This window comes from Aulonocara sp. 'chitande type north' Nkhata Bay, linkage group LG3, assembly GCF_057382095.1.
Source record: "Aulonocara sp. 'chitande type north' Nkhata Bay isolate Kocher_YH1m ecotype deep benthic linkage group LG3, A_spYH_male_GT1.1, whole genome shotgun sequence".
Classification (NCBI taxonomy): domain Eukaryota; kingdom Metazoa; phylum Chordata; class Actinopteri; order Cichliformes; family Cichlidae; genus Aulonocara; species Aulonocara sp. 'chitande type north' Nkhata Bay.
In genome coordinates, this window is record NC_141346.1 from 75,244,295 (window position 1) to 75,268,895 (window position 24,601).

General features: G+C 42.2%; 1 protein-coding gene across 1 annotated transcript in view; it reads right to left on the reverse strand.

The window, feature by feature from the left end:
• Window positions 1-24,601, reverse strand: part of LOC147337028 (uncharacterized) — a 642,403-nt gene that overhangs the window by 346,813 nt on the left and 270,989 nt on the right. The window contains exons 17-18 of the mRNA XM_086286246.1: window positions 23,311-23,360; window positions 16,832-16,904 (exon numbers count right to left, since the gene is read on the reverse strand). Coding sequence (XP_086142372.1) covers window positions 16,832-16,904; window positions 23,311-23,360 — 123 coding nt within the window. The remainder of the gene's footprint in view (window positions 1-16,831; window positions 16,905-23,310; window positions 23,361-24,601) is intronic.

The following is a 24,601-nucleotide window of genomic DNA, read 5'->3' on the forward strand; positions in this document are numbered from 1 at the left end:
GCAGGTCCAGCTCTCCCTTTACTGTGTCCACTTTCATCAGCCCCTGTGAAGTGACACAGAGTGCATGTGTGTCTGTCAGCTGTTGTTTGTTGTGAAGGATGGAACAAATGAACACACACTTTTAGAGAAATCTGAAAAAGCAACACGTGCTTGGGCTCCTTCTGTGCTCGTCTTCATTAATGCTGATCTTTCTTTCCTGTTTGTTCTTTGGCACAAGCTTCAGTCTTTTCTCCCAGGGCTCCTTCACACTTAGAAACACACCTACATTCATTTATACACAAACATCATGAAACAAAGGCTTTGTAAAAGAGGACATGAGATCCTCTCTGAACAGCACATTCATATCAAACACAGGACTGAACAGGATATACTGAGTCTGTGCTGTTTTCATTGTTACTTGCTGAGTATTTTTCCAGTGTTTGAAATGTGACTCAAGTCTGATTCTTCTACTGTGTGTGAACTCTAAGCAGCTGCATTAAACAGCTGCTTTTCAAACCAGGCTCAATCCTATGACTCTGTGAATGTAAACTTTTGTCACCTGCATGAATAACAATCCTTGATCTATCAGGACTGCAGTGCTCCTGTGATCCCAGCTTATAGATGGAGGCTAGCATGAGAGGCTCAGCAGCTAAAGCAGCACACCTGGGTCTCCCAGCCTATTAAAAGCAGCCCTTTGCTTCACCTGCTTCACTAAACATTATTATTATTATTTAAGCAGAGTGGTGTGATTCATGTAGGCATTGCTGTGTGACAGGAGGACTTTTCTTGAAACAGCTCGTGTGACGTGAGCTGACGTAAAAACAGTGATGTTAGCTTGATTCTCTTGGCTAAAACTATTTTAAAAAGAGGGTCAATCATGCAAATCTGCCAATAGAAGCCAAAGTTACAGCCCCTCAGAGTTTAAAGAGAAAAGGCCCGTTTCCAACACTCGGTTGTGCAAAGGGAAACAGGCCCACAGTGCCTGAGTGTGTGGGTAATTCTTCAAATAATATTCAAAAGCAAACATTTTTAAGCATGTAAATAAAATTCAATCATTTCTGCTCTTCAATACCTAAGAAATGAAAACTGGCAGATGGTCCCAAAATGTGAAACGCCTGGCTATCTGTGCATTTAGTGCTGCAGGTTTTCACTGTTTACCTTCAGAAGCATAAATCTCTGCACAGATAATGTTCATATGTGGATTCCTGGTTTCTGCAGTTAATTGTGACCCAAAGCGTATTTTTAAAGTGGTTCCAGGCAATAAAGTCTAAAAATAAATACATCTACTTCCTTTTTCTGTGTTCCAGCCTCAGTGACTCTGACACAGTGCTGTAATATTTACACCTCTGATGAAAACAGAGTTTGTAGTTGCAGAAATACTCGACTCATTTTGGGCATTTACGAGCAGGAACCTCAGAAAGCCCCTCGCTGCTTCACTGGTTAAGAAGCAAAGCAAACATTAGTTCACAGTGATGTTAATTAAGGCCCAAAGTTTAGGAACGAACGTCAGCACTTCACTAATGAATGTAATGCTGATTCATGTGCTTGTTTTGTAATGTGCATGTTGTGCGTTGCTATTTCCCATATTCTTTGGCACTGATAGATGAAGAGTCTCAGGCAGGACCGAGGCTGCCAGCTGCTGACAGTGAGCAGGGAGAGAGCAGCAGAAGCTGGGCAAGAGCAGGGCACCTTCAGCCCCCTTCATCAGTCAGAAATCATTTGGGTGTCTGTGTGAAATGTCTGATTTTTAAAATCTTTTTGTAGACATATTTATTAAATGTTTAACAATTATATAGAAGAAAGACAATGTAAAGAACAAAACATGACAAAACAAAAATGAGTTGAAGTTATGAACTGTTTCTGAGAGACAAATAACACCAGGATCCTTTTTGTGTAGCTGACAGCTGGTAACTGTGCAGGGGCGGGTCTAGCAAAGTGTTGCCAGGGGGGCAGGTAGGGCATTAACAGGGAGAGGGGGGCACAAAGAAATACTTTTCTTTCTTGTTCTCATTTAAAATGTCGAGCTTTTAATAAATAATTATCTGAATCTTACAACAAACGTTTTCATCTGATGTAAAATGTATAGAAATCCATTATTGTACATAGTCATTTTTTTAGGGTCCCATCATAATTTCTTCAGAAGTAAGTACTGCATATGATGCCAGTGTTTCCCACATTTTCTAGATTCTGCACCAGTACTGTGTGTAAAATACATCAAAAAGTCCGTTTGATTCTTTCTCACCTGTCTTTCTGTCTCCTTTCACTTTTTAAAGGTTGCCATGTTAGAAAACATATTTTGCCCTGCCGTGCTGTTTATTGATGTGGCAAATGAAAGGTTTATGAAAACATATCTAAATCTGTCATCAGTAATCAGCAATGATCATGTCTCACCTCTAGTCTCTGTCTTAATGTCAGGTTTCCACCGTGTGTTGTAGATGTTCAGGAGGTTAACTCGACCAACAGTCTACTTCCTGTTTAGAATACCAGGACAGGGAGGATGGTGCAGGTTTAAGTTTATTAGACTGATGCATGTATACCAACAAGACAGCGTCCATCACTGTGACAACAGCGTTTGTTTTCATTCAAAGGCTTCATGGTTTTTCCTTTAATACCTGGGGGGCCGGTCTCCAGTCAAAATGCCCGGGACCATTTTTTGTCCCAGTCCAGCCCTGGTGTCAGATCTGCATGCAGTGTCAATGAGACGATCAACAACAGATCAGACAAAACACTCAGGCGGACACTCCTCTGTAGAAGGAAACATGGAAAGTGTGAGGTAATCAGTGCACAACATCACTTTGTATTTCAGGCTGTTTTTATATAGAACTTCAGCACCAATGTAAAAGTTCTGGTTTGAGGAAGATGAAGAACATTTTCAGGAAGGATGCCGTCTGCAAGCAGAGCTGCTTGAACCTCAGCGCTGAGGTCCAGACTACTTCCTGTGAAGCCACGTGATGTAAATCTGCTGCTGTAACTTCACAGTTTACTGAAGCTAAATGCAACGTTACCATATAATCTGTTTTCAACAAAGGTTTCACTCCGTCCGGTGTTGATGGAATGATTCAGGCCGTACTCGTCAGGCTTCCCGTCGACCACACGCATTTCAGTCACAAACCCCGTGACTGACAACAAGGGAAACAGCAGAAGAAAAGATGTGAAAAATACTGGATGATGATGATGGAGGATTAACCGCGGTGGCTAAACTGTTTCCTGTCTTTGTGGGCGTACTCACAGGGAAGTTTCCAGGCACGTCAGTCTTGGTGGCTAAAGTCTCCATTTTCCAACATGTATCGCTACAGGTGCAAAGACACAACATTAATCATCAGTGTAAATATTTTAATGCTGTCCAAACGGTGTTTGCTTTGTCTGTCCTCTCGCGCTCACAGAGGAAACGAGGACGCCACCTTCAACCCATCTTCAGTTGGCTCAACCATGGCCGGACTTCCTGTTGGCTTTGTGACAGCAAACCACTTGAAATTAGAGCAAACTGCAGTCAAGCACCACTTACAGCAACCTGTGGACACGCAAATGGAAAGCACTGAGAATCATACAGAAGCATAAGAGCTGTTTATGGTAACACGTGTGTGTGTGTGTGTGTGTGTGTGTGTGTGTGTGTGTGTGTGTGTGTGTGTGTGTGTGTGTGTGTGCACATTAATAACACACTGATGTATGTTAGTTTGATTTATGCTATATCTGAGAAAACAACTGCAGAATTTTACATCAAAGTTTCCAAAGCTGATGTTTTGTTGTTCACTCTGTTTTATATTCATATAGTTTGTTGTTTTTAAATCAGTGGACAAAATAAATATTATCACACAAAATCCAGGGTGAAACATAACCAAATAACCTAAATGGTGAAGTCATTATAGAAGTACATGTTGCAAAGGTCGGCCTCCTGTATAGACTGCTAAACTGTCTGGGGGGGCCCTGCCTGTCCTCGTTGGATAAGCTCCACCCCTTTTCCATAAGACGGAGACATTTGTATGAAAATAGATGGGCAGTAAAATAAAAAAAAAAAATATTATGGATGACTCTGTAAATCAAAGTCGGCCTGAGGCAGAAGCAGAAACCATGAGGAGCACAGCACCACTCGCAGAAGGGCACGAAGTGAAGCCATAGCTGCTGAAGAGTGAAGACGTGATGATGGAGGAGATCACAGATGAAGATCTGCTGCCTGCTGACTCTTTATATAGAAGAGTGAGACTATCTCCCCACCAGCAGCTGCACTTATACAAACCCCAGGTGCTGGGATGGCTTTGAACATGTGACATTTTCTGCAAACACATGGACAGTTTCATAACCACAAAGATTATTCCTGCAGCGGCAGAATCGTATCCGCTGTGTGAGAGGTGAACGTCAGACAGTTCTTAGAAAATGTAGTTTCTCTTTAAGCTTTTAACGTCTCTTTTACCCCCATTTGTCTAAAACTACTTGACAGCCCTTCATGTCAGAGGTTTATTACCTGTGCAGGATGGAGCACATGGTCTCAGTCAGGCTGGACACGATCACTCCTACAGGAAGTAAATGTGATTTTATTTCACCTGTGAAATGATGAAAAACAGCAGAATAGCTCACGCTAACAAACGGGTGTTGAAATGTTTCATTTTCTGCTGTTTCACAGGTCAAAAAGGGCGTCGAAGCAAACTGAAGCTGAGCTGCTGCTGCTGTTGTAGTGCAGCATCTGCTGTGTGCTTCATCAGAGAACCTTCTGGACACAGCAGACAGAGGCTGCTGCCACTGAAGTCCATCTGCTAGAGAGCTTTAAACACTGGTTATTGAAGTGGCTTTGATGATACTGATACACAGTCTTTGCTGCTGTCACAGGACAGGGATCCACCAGGGAGTAGTTGTCAGGATAAAGAGCCTTCGCTTCTCTAAATATAAACTGGATACTTGTAGGAAACTTTGGGAAGCAGCATTTTTCCTCATATCGTCTAAACTGAAGTTAGCTCAGGTGCTTCTTCCATACTTGCTCTGCAGAAAGCCAAAGAGTTTGGAGCTCTGCAAACATTTGCAGCACAGCTGGATGTTTGTAACTTTGGTCACCTCTGTATCATCCCTCAGATTCTTTCTGCACAGCTTTGAAACCACGACAGCACGAGTGATGCTGAGGAGACGTCCAGTTTAAACAGACCTTTATTCCTGGAACACAAACACATGAAGTGATGCTGCTAAAGAAGAACATTTAATCGCACTAATGAATCAAGCATCTGTTTGTCTGTCAGTCTGTCAACAGTTCCTCTGATCGACTTCAGACTTGGTGGGTATTTTGTTTTTGCAGCGGTCAAAGTCGATCAGCGTGTTGCTTTGTCTGCTGTAAATCTGCCTGTACAAAGGGAAACATGCATGTTTTAGATGCAAACTCACAACATGGCTGCATTTTTGTGATTATGTGTATTTTATATTGATTTATTCTATTATGTTTTGTATATGAATCTTTACAAGTGTGTCGATACAAAGGCTTGATTAAAACAAAGGTCTCAGCTGTGCTGTTAGGGATGCTCTCATATTTGTTTCAAATGTAATAAATCAAAGGATTTCAGGCTTTTCATCCTTTTTATTTGTTTGGTTCTAACAGCAGCTGGATAAAAACATGCAGGTGATGAATATAATTGTGTGATATTATGAGCATTGTGACTAAAGAAAGAGCAGAGATAGTAAAAAGGAAACAGGTGATGGACGTGAGATTTTCAGAACAAAAGCTCCTCAGTGAGACGATCACCTGGACACAAGGTCAGGCAGCTGGGACTCATCTAGAGAGCAAAATGGAAAAGTGATCTGTGCAGAACATCACTGTTGATTGCAGTTATTTACATCAGACTTCTTCTCTGAGATAAGAGCACCATTTGTGGGAAAGATGACAGTATTTCCAGGCTGGATGCTGTTTGCAGGGAGAACTGAATGAAAGTCTCCTGCACCTCAGCGCTGAGGTCCACACCTGTGAACACAGATGAGGTCAATCTGCTGCAGCACGTAGAGCTTTACTGATCAGCAGGTTCAAAGGATTCAGCAGAGCGTAGAGTCAGAGCTAAATGCCACATCACCATAGAGTTTGTTAACAACAGCTTTCTTTGCCCTTTGTCTCCATGGACTGAATCAGGGATACTCGTCATACTTCACCTCAACCACGTCACTGAGAGACCCCAGCCTGACACAGCAGCAGAGATGATGAAAGCAGAAACAGCAAACAGATGCTTCAGTTGTGTTTCTCTCTGTGTGTGCGCTCACGCCCACTTGTGTGTGTGAACTTTCCACGTACCTCAGCTTGTTTCTCCAACATGAGCCATCAGGGCTGAAAAACATCACTAACACATGAATTCTTTCTCTTTTTGTTATCACCTGTGATCATGTGTCTTATGTTTCTGTCATTCACCAGTTCTTGTATAGTTACGTGTAACTAGACTTCTGTGGGACGTAAATGATTGTTTTGTATGCAGATCTGTACAAAGGATGGAAACACTTGATTACAAAGGAGATCTCAGCTGTGTTGTTGTGGATGGACTTCAACGTATTTGTTAAAAAAGAGAATAAAGCAAAGTGTTTTAGCTGTTTGGGAGTTTTTGTTTGATTCCATTCAGTTTTATTTCTATGGAGTCAAATAATAAGAAAGGCTCTAGAACAGCCCTGAGTTTGTCCAGGTGACACTCCTCTGAAGAACAAAGACAAAGAGGAAGAAGGGGATTCGTTTTCAAGTCTTGTTTCTTTCAAAATAAAAGCTGAAATGTTTTGGAAGCATGATAATATTTCAGCCAGGATGCCGTCTCCAAGGAGACCTGCACCTCAGCGCTGAGCTCCACATCACGCCCTGTGAAAGCACAGATATAAATCTGCTGCAGTGAGAAGAACTTTACCCAACACAAGTGTAGAAGTAGACATTTGACTTTACCTACAACCTGTTAACAACAAAGCTTTCATTGCCTCTGCTGTTGATGTCATGTAGGACTAATCATACTTCACATCAGCCATGCACACGTCAGAGGATCTCCAGGCTTTCAGTAATTAAGCCAAGCAGATGATGTGAACATAGCAATAGTAAAACATGCATCATAATCAGCTGTATGTGTCGACTATGTGGCACCTCAGTCTTGTTGGCATGAAGAAAAGTTGTGTAACATGTAGCATAAGGGCTGCAAAGACATCATGTAGACAGCAGTCGTCTGTTAGTCGTAACGTATCTCCTGTTAAAGAGTTAAATGTGCGTTCTCCATCTCTGTCCTCTCACAGCTCGCCGTACACCAACTCCAGCTGTGGTAACCATGGCTGTGCCCATCAACACGCTGAAGCTGAGACGCCACCCGTCACTATGGCGACTCCAATAGGGTTACCTGTCAGCTGTGGACGCATGAAAGGAAAACAGCAGAAACACAGACATGTTTACTGGAACATTTCCTATTGACAGCTTTATGGAAAAGTGGGTTTAAACACTTTTCTATGTTTTATTTTGTTTATTTATGGATTTATTGTGAAAGGAATTTCAAAGGTTTAATTTGACCTTTCCCCTGTTTTTCATACAGACTGGAGACGAATGGATGGTGCTTTCTTTGTTTGTCTAAAGATAATGAATAAAACTCTACACACATCTTAAACCACCCTCGTTTCTATATATTTTGTTATATAAATGGAAAGTATATAAGACACAAACTGAGCTTATATGATACTAAGGACCCTGGAGGTCAGTCCACCTTTATAATTCAGCACAGCCTGGAGTCTCTTAGTCAAGCTTGTTTGTGTTTTCTGTGAGGAAGTTTTCAGCAGCAGCTCTTTTCTTGGATGTTGGTTCCCTTTGTTTCCATCCTCTGTTAAGATGTTTCAGTAATGTTGAGGTCTGGGGAGGCCAATCCATGGCTGACGTCCTGTGATGCTGCATTAGCAGTTTGTTCATAGTGAAAAATGAAGCCACTGCCAATCAGACATTTGCACAGTGGATCAACTTCTGATGGTACTGTCCTGAATTCCACACCTATAATATGTTTGCACATACTGATGAATATGTGCAGCTGATTTTCAGTCCAGTTCCTGTGTGACAGACGCCAGTCTTTCTGCCTGTGTCCTTCCTTAACAATAGAGCCATCCTTCCACTGAGACTGTTTCTGATGAGGCTTCACTGAGCAGTAGATGGATCCCTCAGCTCATCTAATCGTCCTATTTCTAACACATGACTGTCAGAAACTGTTAATCTGCTGCAGCTCTTTAACTCCTCCACTTCTTTTTTTGTAATCTCTTAGTTTCCTCATCTTTTAAGGTGGCACTGCACACCAGATCCAAAGTCAACATGCTGTTATATAATGGAGTTGAACCTGTAATGGAGTTTGATTTAAACCAATAAGCAATTAAGTGAATGATGATGAGCAAAGATGGTGGAGGTGGTGGATGAAGACCCGGACAGCTGTGGTTGGCTCCTCGTATAGAGCAGAGTGAGGTTGTGTTTGCACATTATTATAAAACCATGTTCACCATATATTTTAGCTGCAGACAATAACATGATTTCTTTGCTGTGGTGATTTTATTCCACTTTGGTAAAATGGAAAACCATCATTTCTTGCTGTAATTCACACATTATTCCAAGAGCCTCAACACAAGCCTTGTAGTCCGACCATATATAGACAAATCAATAGTTGTGTTTGTAACAGCTCATGAACATGAATCGTTCCACATTACTTTAAAATCATTGTAAACTAAACTGGAATAAATGAGTGTTTATATATAGTTTTGTCTCAGCTGTTCATACACAGTGTTTCAGTTCTTATCAGAGTCCCACCGTCTCACTGTGGTGAACCTTTAGCTCTGTTGTAAGCGTGTTGTTACACCAGGTTTCCCTCATTTAAAAATAATCTCTCATTAGAAATGGACATGATGTCTAAGACATAGAAATGCTTATTATGGGTTCACTTGATGTCACTGAAAAGATGCACATGGGTAACGTGCAGGCCGTCCAGCTCCGAGGTTTATCTCCTCACCTCGAGTCTGCGACACTCTCTCCGTGTCCTCTCAGATAAGGGCGCGCACATTTCTGCACCATCTTCTAAATTACAAAGAGCGATTCACAAAACAGAAGCTCACAAAACACTCATCACAAACCAAAAATGGCTCCACTGAGCGTCAAACTGTCACCAGAATTTACTGATAATCTAAAGACTCACAGAACTCATTTTGTCTCATTGTGTCTTAGTTTGAGACATAAGTGCATGATCATAATACTGTGTAGTTAGATGAGACAGAGCTGATGCTTGCTCTTAATTATCCTCTTCATGTTTCCCGAGCCTCAGCAGTGGAAGCTACCATGGATAGAAAGACTATGACTCATCTTAAATCTCAAATCTTTGTCTCCAAAGAGCTGCTGATGTGTCCGATATGATCCACAAGCTTAAACTAGGATTATAAGTGTGTGCAGTGATGTGTTTGAAACCTCTGAGGACTCACACGTGTGTGCTTCAGCCCACACACACATATGAAGCACTGCGACCTCACACAGAAGTGTTTTACACATCCAACCTGAATCCTGATCATTTCTACAGTTTATTAAGTTCAGCTTCACCTGAACATCAGTGATGAAGCTGCTCTGACTCCATCACAGCTCACAGCTGTTGGAATGAGTCAAACAATGAAGAAGGTTCAGAAACAGCTGATGATTTTACAGAAACATGATGCAAACATGAAAATGGACACATTATTTTTTATTAACAGACACTGTTTATGTTTCACTGTGCATGACGTCATCAACACTGACACCAGGGGGCGCTCATCAGCAGCCTGAGGAAGTGTGATAATGGGGGGAGACGCAGTGTTGTGTGTACTGCAGTCGGACAGAAGGAAAAACTTCCTCCTGAAAACATTTTCATCCTACCCAAAAGTGTTTGAGTCAAATGTTACAAATATATAAATACAATAAAACACAGGGTCTTACATAAAATTAGTGATGCAGTTGTGCACTGAGCACCTTTCCAATGTTCCTTCCTCAGATGAGTCCAGCTGCTGAACACATTAACATCTGTATGTAAATGTAGCCGAGAACCAACCTGAGCACTGCTGGGAAAATACAAAGGCAACCATCAAAGTGCTGTATTATCTTATTTATTCTGAATGTTGACTTAGATCCACACCACGATTTATGAAACTATAGAACTAAAATAACAACAATCGTCTGCTTCTTTAAAATTTCTTTCATTACATCAAACCAGTGAAAACTGAAAAAAACAAAGAGCTGTTAGCATGTTCAGACCAACTTTGAGACAGAGACTGTAAAGTTCTGCACTTTAAATCCTGCCTGTGTTCCTGCAAATGATTCACACTGAAAGTATCTTAGTTTAGTATTGAGTGAGCCACAAAGCAGCCTGATAGCTTTAAAACAGTAAAAGTAAATGAAATTGACAGTTTCAGTGTAGCTGGATCTATTATTGGGGGGTCATGGCCCCCGTAACCCCGCCTGGTCCTGAGGTCAAATCCACCATCTTTGTTTCAGAGCTTCATGTTCTCCCGTGTTTGTGTGCGTCCTCTCCGGTACTCCGGCTTCCTCCCACAGTCCAAACACATGCAGTTAGTGGGGTCAGGTTAGCTGTGAGTGGTTGTGTCTCTGTGTTATTCCACCTTAATCAATGACTTCCTGTTAGCATGAAGTGCTTCTGTAGGACTGATGTCATTTTCATGGTTGGATCATTTAAATGAAGCTGGACTCAGATGCAGTAAATAAGCTGATTGATCATTAATGAATAAAGCTGGTCAAACACATCACGTGGACACATGTGATTGTGTGTTGTAGTATTGATCCCAATGCTGGTATCAGTCCTGGATCAATAACACTGGATGGATGCGTTCAGCATGGAGCCCTGAGCTGTGTTACAGACAAACATGGAAACTGACAGGTCTGTGTCATTCACAGTCTGTAACACTTCTAAACAACAGAGGCTGACCCAAGTGCCTCAGAGCCAGGCACGCTCACATCACAGCTCTCTAAATAAGCCAGTTTCAAAATAAGAGCTGAAAGCTGTGTTTGCTTGTGTTAGCTTATTATTGTGGAGACTAACATTCAGTGATCATGTGTTCAGACTCATAATGATTACTCTCAGAAATCCTGATCTTTGTATTTACTGTGTGTTGGATCAATAACTGAGATTCATGGTATCACACAGCTGTGCTGCTGCTGCTGATGTCAGCACATCTGGAACAATACGAGGTATCTGCTAGCAGACTGAGCAGGACGTGAGACCTGTGGACTGTTTAAAGCTGTCCCTCCACAGCTCACTCAGACCTGATCCACACCTCAGTGATATTCTCTGACTTCCTCAGTAGAGACAGAAACCATTCAGATCTGGGACCATCAGCTGACTGATGATGTCACACAGACTGTGTTTTTCAGGAACAGTGATTCTGATGTGAGCCTGCTAGCTGACAGCAGACCTGATGAAAGCACATGTTCACATCTGTGAGGACAGACTGGACTCTTTGACTGCACCTTGGTTCTCCTCAGAGGTCTGTACAGGAGCATGTCCACCCCCACTGAAGATCTCAGTCACTGTGAAACATAGAAAGCTGCTTGTGTGGCCTCTGCCTCACATGTAGATACAGCTACAGGTTTCTCTGTCAGTCAGACTGAAACAGTGTCCTGATGCTGCATCATTCAGCTCTGTGCCCCAGTCAGCATCACTGGGAGCTACCAGTGTTTCTGCCCTTTTCCTGTAACACCACACTCAGCACAGGCTCAGCTGGTATCCAGTGTTGGACTTTGGCTTCAGCTGCTGTGATAGATCCTCTAACATAGATCAGCTCTGCTACATGTTGTTAGATAAGTGCAGCTGCTGTCATGTCCTGATGTTTCTCTGGCTCAGCAGCTTCTCCATCAGAGGTTCACATGGAGCTGATCCAGTATCTCCAGTAACTGTGTTCTGTGCCTCACTGGTTCATCCTTCTGTCTGTGTGACGTCAGTCAGATGTTGAAGTTAAACTCTGTAATCTTCACTGTGTCACAGAGTTCAGTGAGTCCCGTTATTCACAGTATCAATCAGATCATCAGAGAACAGCTGATCAGCAATCAGTGGTGCCAACAGCGCCTCCTGTGGTGAGAGGATGCAATAATGCAATGTAGCATTTTTCCACTCAACACTTGCAGTCATGGAAACTGTCTGTTGGATCTGTGTGACGTTGCTTTCTTGGTTAGAGTTCCTCACAAATGTCCAGATGATTCTTCTAATGAGGCGTCGACCATGTTTGCAGCTCTTTGGAAGAAAACGTCGCCCTTTGCCATCCTTACTTTTCTTTGACTTCTTCAAATGCAGCTGAACTCCAGCTGGTATTTTCTTGGACTTTGCAGCTGTTTCTGGTCATCGGTTCATTCCTGCAAACCTCTGAAGCTGAACAACAATGATGCTGAAACCTTTATTCTAGCGCAACTTGTAAGCGAACTTGACTTTCAAAATAAAAGCACAAAGCACCAAAACGTTGACTACAGAAAACAAACAGTAATGTACAGCTTAAACAATTTACAATCATGACATAGATCTTGACAAGATAAAGAAATAATCCAAATTATATACAATGTCATCATGCCAACAGTTACAACATCGATGGAGGATCTGTGTAAGCGCTGAGGATCGTCCTGATGGACAGAACAGAAGGAGAGTGAGACAAGTGAAGATATACTAAACAACACTGTGACACACACAGTTTGATTCACAGGTGATTGACACATTATTTGACCACAAGTGTCTGTGAAGGTTCTCAGTCATCCAGGTCATCGTAGTCAAAGGAGCCTCTTTGCTGACTTTAAAGTCAGCAAAGAGGCACAGAAAAGAAGATCAGACACCAGCGAGGGAGGATAAGAAGGACAGACGCAACAACATTGCCATCCCCTATGTAGCCGGTGTATCAGAAAAACTCAGGAGAGTTTTCTCCAAGCATGACATCCCAGTGTATTTCAGACCCAGCAACACGCTCAGACAAAAACTGGTTCACCCGAAAGACAAAACGCCAAAACACAAACTTAACAATGTGGTGTGTGCTGTACAGTGCAGCGAGGAATGCCCAGACCTCTACATTGGAGAGACCAAACAGCCACTTCACAAGCGCATGGCACAACATAGAAGAGCCACCTCCACAGGACAAGACAGATGATTCTTCTAATGAGGCGTCGACCATGTTTGCAGATCTTTGGAAGAAAACGTCGCCCTTTGCCATCCTTACTTTTCTTTGACTTCTTCAAATGCAGCTGAACTCCAGCTGGTATTTTCTTGGACTTTGCAGCTGTTTCTGGTCATCAGTTCATTCCTGCAAACCTCTGAAGCTGAACAACAATGATGCTGCATTGCTGGCTGATCCCAAAAGGTTGATTCTGTTCATCTGGACGTTTTCAGAAACGTTTGCTCACTGATCAGGTGACTTCTTCAGTCTCAGCTGACTGCAGCTTTACAAGCTTACAAACAGCACATTTGCACAATGACTGAAAGCAGCAGCACCTGATATATATGATACTAATATAATACATATACATATATAATCCATACTAATGATGAAGGAACTGAGCTCACAGTCCATTGTTCATTCAGTGAACTACTCAGTTTATTTTGGGCCTCAGAAATGCTCACTCTGTTTGTACATCACTGTCAGCAATAGACTCATTCTGCTGTGTGGACAGGAACACATGTGACATCACTTCCTGTTTGTTTGTGACTGAAGAGGAAGAAGTTTACAAGGAATCATTTAGAAGAGTTTCAAACATCAACTGATTGAATCCATGAATCTGAAAACGTGTTTGTGAGTGAAAGAGACAGACATGTACAGACTGAACTATCTGTTCAACAGTCAGAGTGTTTCTGTAACAGGAGACACTCTTTACACTCCACTCAGCACAGGGACACTGAGGCACAACGAGACCAGAGTCTAAAACCAGGATAAAGAGTTTGAGTGAATGTGGTGTTGAAGGTGTGGAGGTGGATCAGAGTGTCAGAGGAGACTCTGTAGAAGGACAGAGTGCCAGCAGGACAGTCCACATACACTGCTGCTCTGTTAGAGACAGAGGAGGAGGAGGAGGAGGAGGAGATGGATGTTACTCTGTTATTGTGACAGACATAATCAGGACCATCATCAGAGCAGCACAGACTCCAGGACTGATCATTGATTCCAAACTCACAGTCATAACTGCCTCCTTTCCTTCTGATGCTTCTGTAACTCACTGATATATAAACGTCTCCTCTCCACTCGACCTCCCAGTAACAGCGACCAGTCAGACCATTTCTACACAGCAGCTGTTCCCAAACATCAAATCTGTCTGGATGATCAGGATATGACTGAACCTTCCTCACACGTGTCACCTTCCTGTTGTTGTCAGACAGTTGGAGCTCTGTGTTCACTGTGTTTGTGTCGATTGTGAGTTGACAGGAATCTGATGGAGAGAACAAACACAATCCAGCTGCAGTTATTGATCCATCATCTGTTCATTGATTGACACTTTGATGATGACTCCTGACATGATGAAGATGGTTGAATGTGTGCTGCTTTGTTTTCATGAATCCCATTAAAAACACACTTACACTTCCTCAGACCTGGTGTCAACCATCGGACTCCAGCAGGCTCCACCCTGAAAGGAGGAGGGGGGTCAGAGCAGCACAGTCAGCATGCACACATGGACATTACATGGCTCTCACACACACACTGTTACACACTGAGCTCAAAGCTCGGCTCCACTGTTTTATTCAAAGAAATCTACATTTATTTATCAGCACATTTAAAAACAGCTTGAGCCAAAGTGCTGCACAGAGTAGAGAGAAAATAGGAAACATACACAGTAATGACTATAAAGACTGGTCAGGATTGAAAGCTACAGAGTACAAATGTGTTTCCAACCGGCTTTTAAAAATGTCCAGTGTTGGTGACGACCTGATGTGAAGGGCGACTGTTCCAGAGTTTGGCTGCAGCCATCGATAAAGCTCACCTCTGTTTTTACGTCTAGTTCTGGTCAGAAGCTGCTTATCTGCAGACCTGAGGGCTCCACTTGGATTCTTTTGTTAAAGAGAGATAAGATGGAGCCAATCCATTCACAGATTTAAAGACAACCAGATCTGGAAGTGGATTCTACCACGTACTGGTAACCAGTGGAAAAAGCTGGTGATGGGTCGTCTAGCACAGACCCACCGCTGGAACCAGACAATTGATGAGGGAGAGAACTGTGACAGCGCCGTTCCTTCACTTGACCTCAGTCGCTCTCGTCTGCTCCCTCGTAACACTGCTCTTTATTGAGCTTACATGAATATGCACAAGTTCATTATGACGTCTTACACAGGTATGAACAAAGAGTACCAGTCTGTGCATAGTGTGTGTGTGTGTGTGTGTGTGTGTGTGTGTGTGTGTGTGTGTGTGTGTGTGTGCGTGCGTGTGCGTGTGTGTGTGTGTGTGTGTGTGTGTTCCAGTTGTGACCCTGTGACCCCAAAGCTGGTGCTAAGAGTCCAGCGGTCCCCCTAACAAAGGGCTCTTATACTTAACCAGACACAGAGTAGGTGTCCTCCTACACCAGGGGTCTCAGCTAATGCTAATATTGTTTTCCCTTCCCTTTTAACAATGTGAGCAGCTAATGCTAATTTGATGTGAATTAGCATTATATTAGTGAGCAGTTAATGCTAAGTAGGCTGCCATTATTAACTAATGCTACTTTGACGTGAATTAGCATTATGTGCTAATACCAATACTGTTTTCCCTTACTTTTTAACAATGTGAGCGGCTAATTCTAAGTACGCTCTTGTAAATAGCTAATTCTAATTTAGTGTGAATTAGCATTATTCAATAATGCTAACACTGTTTTCTCTTACTTATTAAAAATGATAGTAGCTAATACTAATACTCTTTTCCGTTGGGTAACAACGATGTGAGGAGTTAATGCCAAGTAGGCTGCTTTTAGAGGCTTATTCTAATTAGGGCTGAATAATTATTAGTAGCTAATGCTAATACCGTTTTCTCTTTCCTTATAACAATATGAGCAGCTAATGCTAATTTGATGTGAATTAGCATTATATTAGTGAGGAGCTAATGCTAAGTAGGCTACCATTAGCAACTAAAGCTAATTTGAGGTAAATAAGCATTAGTAGCTTATGCTAATAACCTTTTCTCTTGTGTTATACTGATGTGAGATGTTAATGCTAAATAGGCTTCCATGAGTGACTCCTTTCCCTTGCATTATAAAGATGTGAACAGTTTATGCTAAGTAAGCTGCCATTAGCAGCTAATGCTAATACTGTTTTCCCTTTCTTTATACAACTTGAGCAGCTATTGCTAAGTAGGCCACTTTTCTCTGCTAAGGATTTGTGTGACCATGATGGAAACTCTGATAAGCTAATGCTGCTAAGCTAATGCTGTTTATGGGCCCTGTTAGAATCAATATTTCATTCTCATTCTGTTGTTTGAGAACAATAACAGAAAAATGTGCACTTGAGAATAAATTTATTGTGAATTCAGCTGTGAATGTACAGTTTGTCATTATTTAAGCTTCCATTTCCAAATGTTAGCTGACACTTTATTAGGTACACTGGTATCTATATCAGGTATACCTGTGACCTAAATGTTCCTGCAAACAGACTCCTTGGAGACCCCTACATAAATATCCATGAACTATCCAGCTAGACTAGTGTGTCTGTCCCTGAAAATATTCCTGCATGTGTGATTGTTCATGTGTCATCTGCAGGAAACAAACAGGAAGTGAGTGAAAGACACGGGAAATGTTTCCAGCTTTTCCTCCTCTATCAGATTTTAAGATAAGATAACCTTTATTAGTCCCACACGTGGGAAATTTGTTAGAGAGATACCTGGAGATATTTTCTCTCCATACCTGAGAGTGTCCAGTCTCCAGCCTGGATCGTTCAGTCCAGCCGACAACAGCTTCATTCCCGAGTAACCTGGATGATTGTAGCTCAGGTCCAGCTCTCTCAGATGGGAGGGGTTGGAGCTCAGAGCTGAGGCCAGAGAAGTACAGCTTTCCTCTGTGATCAGACAGCCTGACAGACTGCAGACACACAAAACAACAATCTATCTGTCAACAGTTGTTTTCTCTTTGTCACAATAACATCTATCCATCCGTTGTAACTTTATTTATAAGTGACAATACCCAACAGACAACAACAGTCATCTGAAGCTGTTTAACAGTGTAAGGTAAGAGCCTCCACTGTGAGCAGCACTTGGTGATGGTGGGAAGAAGAACTCCCTTTGACACAAAGATCCTCCCAGTGAAAACAGGCTCCAGGAGGAGCATCTACCATGACTGGTTGCAGGGTGAGGGGAAAGAGAAGAGATGAGCTCAGAGAGACAAGAACAAAACAGAGAGACAAAAGTTAAGGACATGCAGTAGTGACATATAAAAGCATCAGGAGTGAAAAGAGGGGAGAAGAAAGCAGAGCATCATGGGAAGTCCACCAACAGCCTGAGCCTATAGCATCATAACTAAGGGATGGTTCAGGGTCACCTGATCCAGCTCGAACTATAAGTTTTATCAAAAAGGAAAGTTTGAAGCTGATCTTCAAAGTAGAGAGGGTGTCTGTCTCCTGAACTCAAACTGGGAGCTGCTGCCACACCCAGTCCAACATAGCCAGGCTTTCTTTGCTGCTTTGACAAAACCTCAAATCCCAGTCAGAGATGATGAGCATCATCACAGTGATGATCATTTCTCTGTAACCCAGGCTTTCTGCTTCAGGATCTGTGCACGCTCACAGAACAAGGAGACCTTTAAACATCTTTTTTTTTTTTTTTTTTTTTTTGAAGTGACATCAGAAACAGCAGCATGTGACATCACGTGATGGCGGAGCTTCAGTTCATCCTGTGTCATCCTTTTTTTTTTTTTTTTTTTTTTTTTAAATAGGACAGGGGGAAGAATGAAAGAAAGAGGGGGAGAGGAAGAAAGAAAACCAAAGGGGAGAAGAGACGGTGAGAAGGGGGGGAAGAGAGAAAAAAAAAAAAAAAACAAAAAAAACTCCTGGGTCACCTGGAGAGAAAGAAAAACAAAAAAAACAGGGGAGACAGCAAACAACAAAGAGCAACATAATAAAAAATAAATAAAAAAAAAGCACCATCACAATAAACTAGCTAGTCATAGATATCAATAGTTACTAAATAATAAACGATATTGTGCAGCACGCAAGATAGACAGCGCACAGTGTGCTTTGAGGCAGCAGCCAAGAAAGCTGTAGTCCGCATCTGTGAATACCCATGTGTACACCTGTGTGCATACCTGTGTGGATCAGCATGCTTGCATTCCAAAGGTTTCTCCATGTAATGATCTGCTAGAGAGTGTGGGGAGCCACAGCCCTGTCCTCTATGGTATCAAGCAGGTATGGAGGAGCTCAAAACTCCAGACATCCAGAGGCCCCCAGAACACAAGAGACCAAGGAAGACCCACAGAGGGGAAGCTGCGCCACTGTCCCAGTAAGAGCTGAGGAGAGTCCCAGATGAGAGCTCATTCAGCAGCCGTGGAGCAGAAGCGACGCGCCCGTGAGCTCCGCCGGCAGCCAGCTGTGCCTGAGTGACCGAGCCCCAGGCCGAGAGTCCGGGGGCACCCCACCTCCAAAGTGGCCCGAGCGAGCCCCAATAAGCGGCCGCCAAGGAGTGAGCCGGTGTGTACCCGGACACCCACCCCCAGATACAAAGAACCACCAACGCACCGATACCGATACTTTAAACATCATTTCACCAAATGGATGGACTGGGCTCAGCCTACAGATGAACTGGTGCCAGAGATCATAAAGAACATCAAACAGTCAAATTCAACACTTTTAATGGAAATATGAGATTAATGCTGCAGACAATCATGAACCTGCTGAATTCATGAACATCAAGAATGCAGCGAGTGGTAAAATAAAGATTTGACCTCAGTGTGCTCAGTGTTCCTGTCTATTCCTAACATATTCCTAACATGATAGCTGCACTTTAGAGCTCTAAAACTGGAACTGACTCATGTTTAAACTCTACATGTTACTCAGTACATTCAGTTCTGACACTCGCCCACAGTCCAACAAAGGAAACATGGAGATCACATCAGTTTGTCACCAAAGTCTAATTATTAGGGCAACTTAACCTGTTATTATCTCGTAAACTCATTAACTGATTAACGTCAGCAATTATTTTAATCACAGTTTTTAAAATCATGATTATTGTGAAAGTGCTCACTGGCTCTGAATATAAAAGCCATGGGTCACAGGAGGGATGTTGATCAGTGCTGGCTTGAAATGGGCGTCATTATGCGTCTCAGCCAATGGGAGCATTGAGGGTGGGCCTAATACCACTGCAGCGCTCACATGACCCAGGACAGAAAGAAAGGGGCGGGGACAGAAACATGGAGACAGGTACAGATCTTTGACATGTTCATTTTAAACTGTTCCAGGAGGCAGTGTTGATACAACTAAAGTTATCTGTTGTTGAAGAAGTCGGTCTGAGGAACGTTCTTAGGATCAACAAATGACGGCATGTATGAGCCTCAAGACGCAGCGTCACAAGAAGAACACATGAGCTGTAGAAAAAGGAGAGACTATGAAAGCCACGGCGTTACAACATGAACCTGCTGTTGGTCTCTCTGGAGACTACTGGGCGTGGCTGGGTAACCATGGTTACCTGGGAGTTACAGAAACGTGCAGAACATGTGATTCATGTTGCAGAGCAGTGGGACATTTGAAATAAAGTCAGCACACTCAGTACAGATAGTGCATCAAATATGATGCTGCTGCCAGACGTCTGCCTTTGATCACGCCCCTGCATCGCGCACAACACCAAGGTTGCCATGGCAATCACAGCTAACAGGGACAAAGTGCACAGCTGGAAGCCTGCAGGTATATTTAACATGATGTATTTCTCAGTGTCCTGTCTGTGTGTGAGAGACAAACAGCCTCTGTATGTGTGTGTAAATACAGCATGAATATGTAGAGGACATGTTTGTGGATATAAGTAAATGAAAGCTCTGCGTCATTTGAATCTTCTTGTTTCTGTTGCAGGTCTGTGACTGAACTTCTGGGAGGAGAAACGTTGGTTTCATGCTCTGTGATTCTGTGTTTTGTCATCTCTCTCAGGTGATGGACAGCTCAGATGATGACCCCGCCTACGTGGTCAAATTCAAGTCTACATTCAGAACAGACCTGGAGACACGCAAGCAAAATGCCAACATTGTATATGTGAAAACTGCTGCTGGAGCCAGATTCAAGGAGCTCAAGTGTTTACCCAGATCTTACTGAACTCACTGCAGGAACAGAGGGTTGTTGGAGGGAAACCTGTGGAAGCAACAACATCCGAGCCACCAGAGAAGAAGTTGGCCCTGTTGGTGCTTCATCAGAGTGTGAACAGGAGGAAGACTCAGCTGAGAACAGTGTGGTGGACACAGAGCAGAGCCCACCATCAGTACAGAGGCCTGTCCATTAGAGTGCTGCTCCAACATGCAGCACATGTACTTGGCCACAGCTGCAACATCTGTACCTGTGAAAGCTTCTTCTCTGTTGCTGCTCATATTGTGCAGAAGAAGAGAGTTTCTTTATCATCAGAAAATGTCAATGAGCTTGTGAGTCTTAGCAGCTGGCTCGGTGCAGAGGAGGAAGAACATGTCAAGTCAGAGGAAGATAAATGCAGTTCATGTTGTCAACTCAACCTGGACTGTTGAAAGAGTTTTTCTTTGTCTGGTTTCTGACTGAGATTCTCCAAAGGAAATCCAGCACAAACACACACTTCACACACTCAAAGTCCTGCACAGTAAATGAGCTGATGAGCGTTTGTGCTGCTGCCTGATAACAGAACAATAGTTCTGCTGCTTCCTGTTCTGCAAACACACATTTATAAATGTTCACTTGCTGTTGATCAAAGGTATGTTGGTGGCTCTGGACGCTGAGGGAACTTTGTAAAAAACTAGATCAAATGTTAACGTCCTGGCAGAGGCAAAGAACTTTGATTTGATATTTGATTAGATTCATGTTTCAGCTCAGACTGACAGAAATATTTGAACTGCTGCTGTGTTAAAGGGAACACTGCTGTTAGAAAGCACCTGATCTGTTTCTGCACACTGAATGTTGCACTTCTCATACTGCAGTACTATTAAAATAAGTACACAATACACTACTTTTGAACTCATGACTGAATGTTGCTGTAACAAAGCCATTAATGTGATTCAAAGTGTTCATGGTTTCCCAGCACAACAAATGATTGCACAAGTGTGACTGATCCACTTTCTAATGTGTGTGTAGCCCACACTGTGTGTCACTGTGTCACAGGTGAGTCTGTGTGTCCAGGTTCTATGAGGACAACAGGATATAGTGACTGAGTCCAGCAGCTTAAAGTCTGACTCCATCCTCCATTTAAATAACTCACAGCAACAACTGAATAGCTTTGCCTTTGTGTAGCTGACACTTCATTTTAATGTCCTTCTATTCTGGTTCATCTGGTCTCAGTTTCTATAAGCACACAGGTTTCATCAGGACTCTATGACCTCAGTAATCTTTGCTGGGCCTTAATGCTCTGAACAAAGCTGCACATCACAAGACTAAATAGAAATGAATCAGTCTTTCATTCTCACTGCTGTTTGACTTCAGCTCTCAATGTCCCACCATAACCCATGGAAAGAATTACTGTCCATCCAGGCTGCTGAACATGAAGCTGAAGAAGGTGGAGTATTGTGAGGGCTGATGGAGATGATGATGAGGAATCCAGGAGCAGTGGGTGGATGGCAGCATCAGCATGAAGGATCAGTGTGAGAACACATCATCATCCACAAAGGAAACCAGTCTGAGTGTCTGACGCTCTTGTTAGAAAGACGCAGTCCCAGCAGTTAGCTTGTCTGCTAGTTAGCTGAGAGCTAGCTCACTTGTACATTGAATACCAAACTGTGTAAACCAGGGGTGTCAAACATATGGTCCGTGGGCCAAATCAAGCCCTTGAGATAATTTCATATGTCAAATATTGATGAATTTTCAGGCTTGCTGATAATCAATGTGAGCACGGCTGAGGTTTTATTCTGATGAGCAAACCATGTGGCCAATCACTTTAAGAGACAGACTGGGATCATACCATTATGTGAAAGAGGACATGTCCCATAGACAGCAAGGGTAGTGGTAGAGACCAGTACACAGAGAAATGGGAGCTGTACTGAAATGCAAGCGTGTCAGGAAAGAGTGAAAAGGCAAAATGAGCAGCATCTGGCTGCATTTCAGTGATATTGGAGACCACAAAGCTGAGTGCAACATTTATACAGGAGATATACAGGAGACGCTGAGAGTAGAACTGATAAAATTAGGAGCTGGCTAAAGTGAGACCCATTTTTATTTCCACCCATTTTCCACTGTGGAGGACAAAAGGTTTCAAACTGGTCCAGGTCTTAAACCTCACGTGTTCTTCCTAATAGCAGTAAATGGATAGAAATAAGGCTTTTATGAAAACACTGAATAAAACTTGCTGCCTTTAAAAAGACTAAATGTACAGTTCAGTATTGAATACTACATAAAATAAACTATATATAAAGTGTGTCTGAATGGCAGAGATGCAGAAATATGTGCATGTAGCACAGAGCCACGGCTCAGTGTCTGAATGAGTCTCACAGACCTGAATGTGCTGTTGAAGCCATTTATAATTATAACGTAATTCTTTACTCGTTTGATCTGCTCCTTACCACAAGCCACCAGACGTAGAAGGTTTTGGACTTTTAACTATATTTTCTGAAGTTTTACAACTTTTCTTACTGTTAAAAACCTCGTTATGGCCATTCATGCTGTACAAAGTAATTAGACATGTGTGGTATCTACAGAAACGTCAGAATCTCAGCTAAAAGTTCACAAAACCATCTCAACAACCACCAAACAGCTGAAACAGCAGGTGAACAGATCACACAAAAAAGATGTAAACACAAATCCCCCTGATCATCTGTTTTTTAAACATGAAGCGTCGTTTTGGACGTTCATTTACTGCTGGTTCAGTGAATTTTGGTTGGACAGTGATGAAACCTGCAGCCTCAGAATCTGTGAGAAGTCTGCTTTCAGCTCGCAACAGCATTGTTGTGTTGTGTGCTGTGGATCCACCTCTGCAAACTCATCACTGTTTCACCATCATGTTTCTACTTAGACAATAACAAAGGAAGCAGTTCCCAGGAACTACTTCCTGTCTTGTTAACATAAGAGTACGTTGCCCTTCAAAACACCTCCACTTCTCCTCTTATTAGAGGACTGCCTTATTATTAATCTGCTAATTCTGTCAGTTGATGAAAGAAAAATGCTTGATCTCACCTGAGAGTTTCCAGTGTACAGCGTGGACTCTTCAGTCCTTCAGACAGAAGCTTCACGCCTGAATCCTTCAGGTTAATGTTACTCAGGTCCAGCTGTCTCAGATTAGAGGTCTGAGAGCTGAGACCTGAGGCCAGAGCTTCACAGCTTCTCTCTGACAGGTCACAGTGACTCAGTCTGAAAAATAACAGATAAACAATTACAAAAATAAAACACTTCTGTTGAAGTGTAAGGAGATACTATTATATTTAGCAATATTTCATCTTGTTTTGTCAGGAAACTGAGCACTGATGCAGAGCAACATGTGGAGAGAATCAGAGGAGAAGAAGTGAAGAGAGAACAGCAGTAAAACAACACTGAATTGTTCAGTGTGCTTTTGATATCAACAGAATGTGTCAAATTTCTTTATTTTGTATTTGTTTTAGTAGAATTGATGATTATCACTTAGATAACAACCACAGGCCAGGTCTAAATTGCACTTTGGTGACAGTTACACCCAGAAATATTTCAGAAACGTGGACAATTTGTGCTCCATTGTATTCAGTATTGAACAAACTGAGTACCGATGACCACTTAATAGTTTTGATATTTTATTTGAGTTGTTCCACCTGATCTGTGTTAACTAGAATAAACATTTAAAAGCTAAAGCTATGATCACATATGTACTTACAGAGCTTTGTTGGAGGCTTTGACCACTGGCAGCAGCCTCAGAAGAGCCTTTTTAAAGGCTCATGTTCTCACTTAGATCATTTATTTCTACTTACATTTCATTCTGGGAAAAATGGGGATTACTTTGAAAACATGAACTATTTTCCCCAAAAATCAGCTCTGGATTAGTAAATCACAATTATGAGGGAGAGAAGAAAAGCAGCTAAAATCAGGTGTAAAAGTAAAGCAGAGGATGAGCTGAATAAAGGACACTCAAGGCTGGCTTGGAAAGGAATGAAGTCCATGGTGGGGATGCAGAACAAGGAGCAAAGATGAATGTGATGCTGAATCAGCAGAAGACTTGGACTCATTTGATTCCAGCTTTTTTTTTATTGACATTTTAGAATCACTATACAATACCATCAACTTCAGCTGTTTACTCAATTCAGCCTTAGCTTTTATCGTTTTATTGACAAAATGCCTCATCTGTAGATATCTATAAAAATCCTGTGTTTCTAATGAATATTTATCTTTCATTTTATCAAAACTAATTAGTCTGCCTTCCTCCATTATCATACATAAAGCTGTTAATCCTTTATATGTCCAATCTTTGAATCTGGTGTCCAATTTATTTGGAGCAAAATGTGTGTCATATGCACACCACTTAAGAACTGCTATATCCTCTTCTAGTTTATATTCTTTTATTACGGTTTCCCAAATTTTAAAAGTCAACTTGATCCATGGATTTTCAATAGTTTTTATTAAATTTT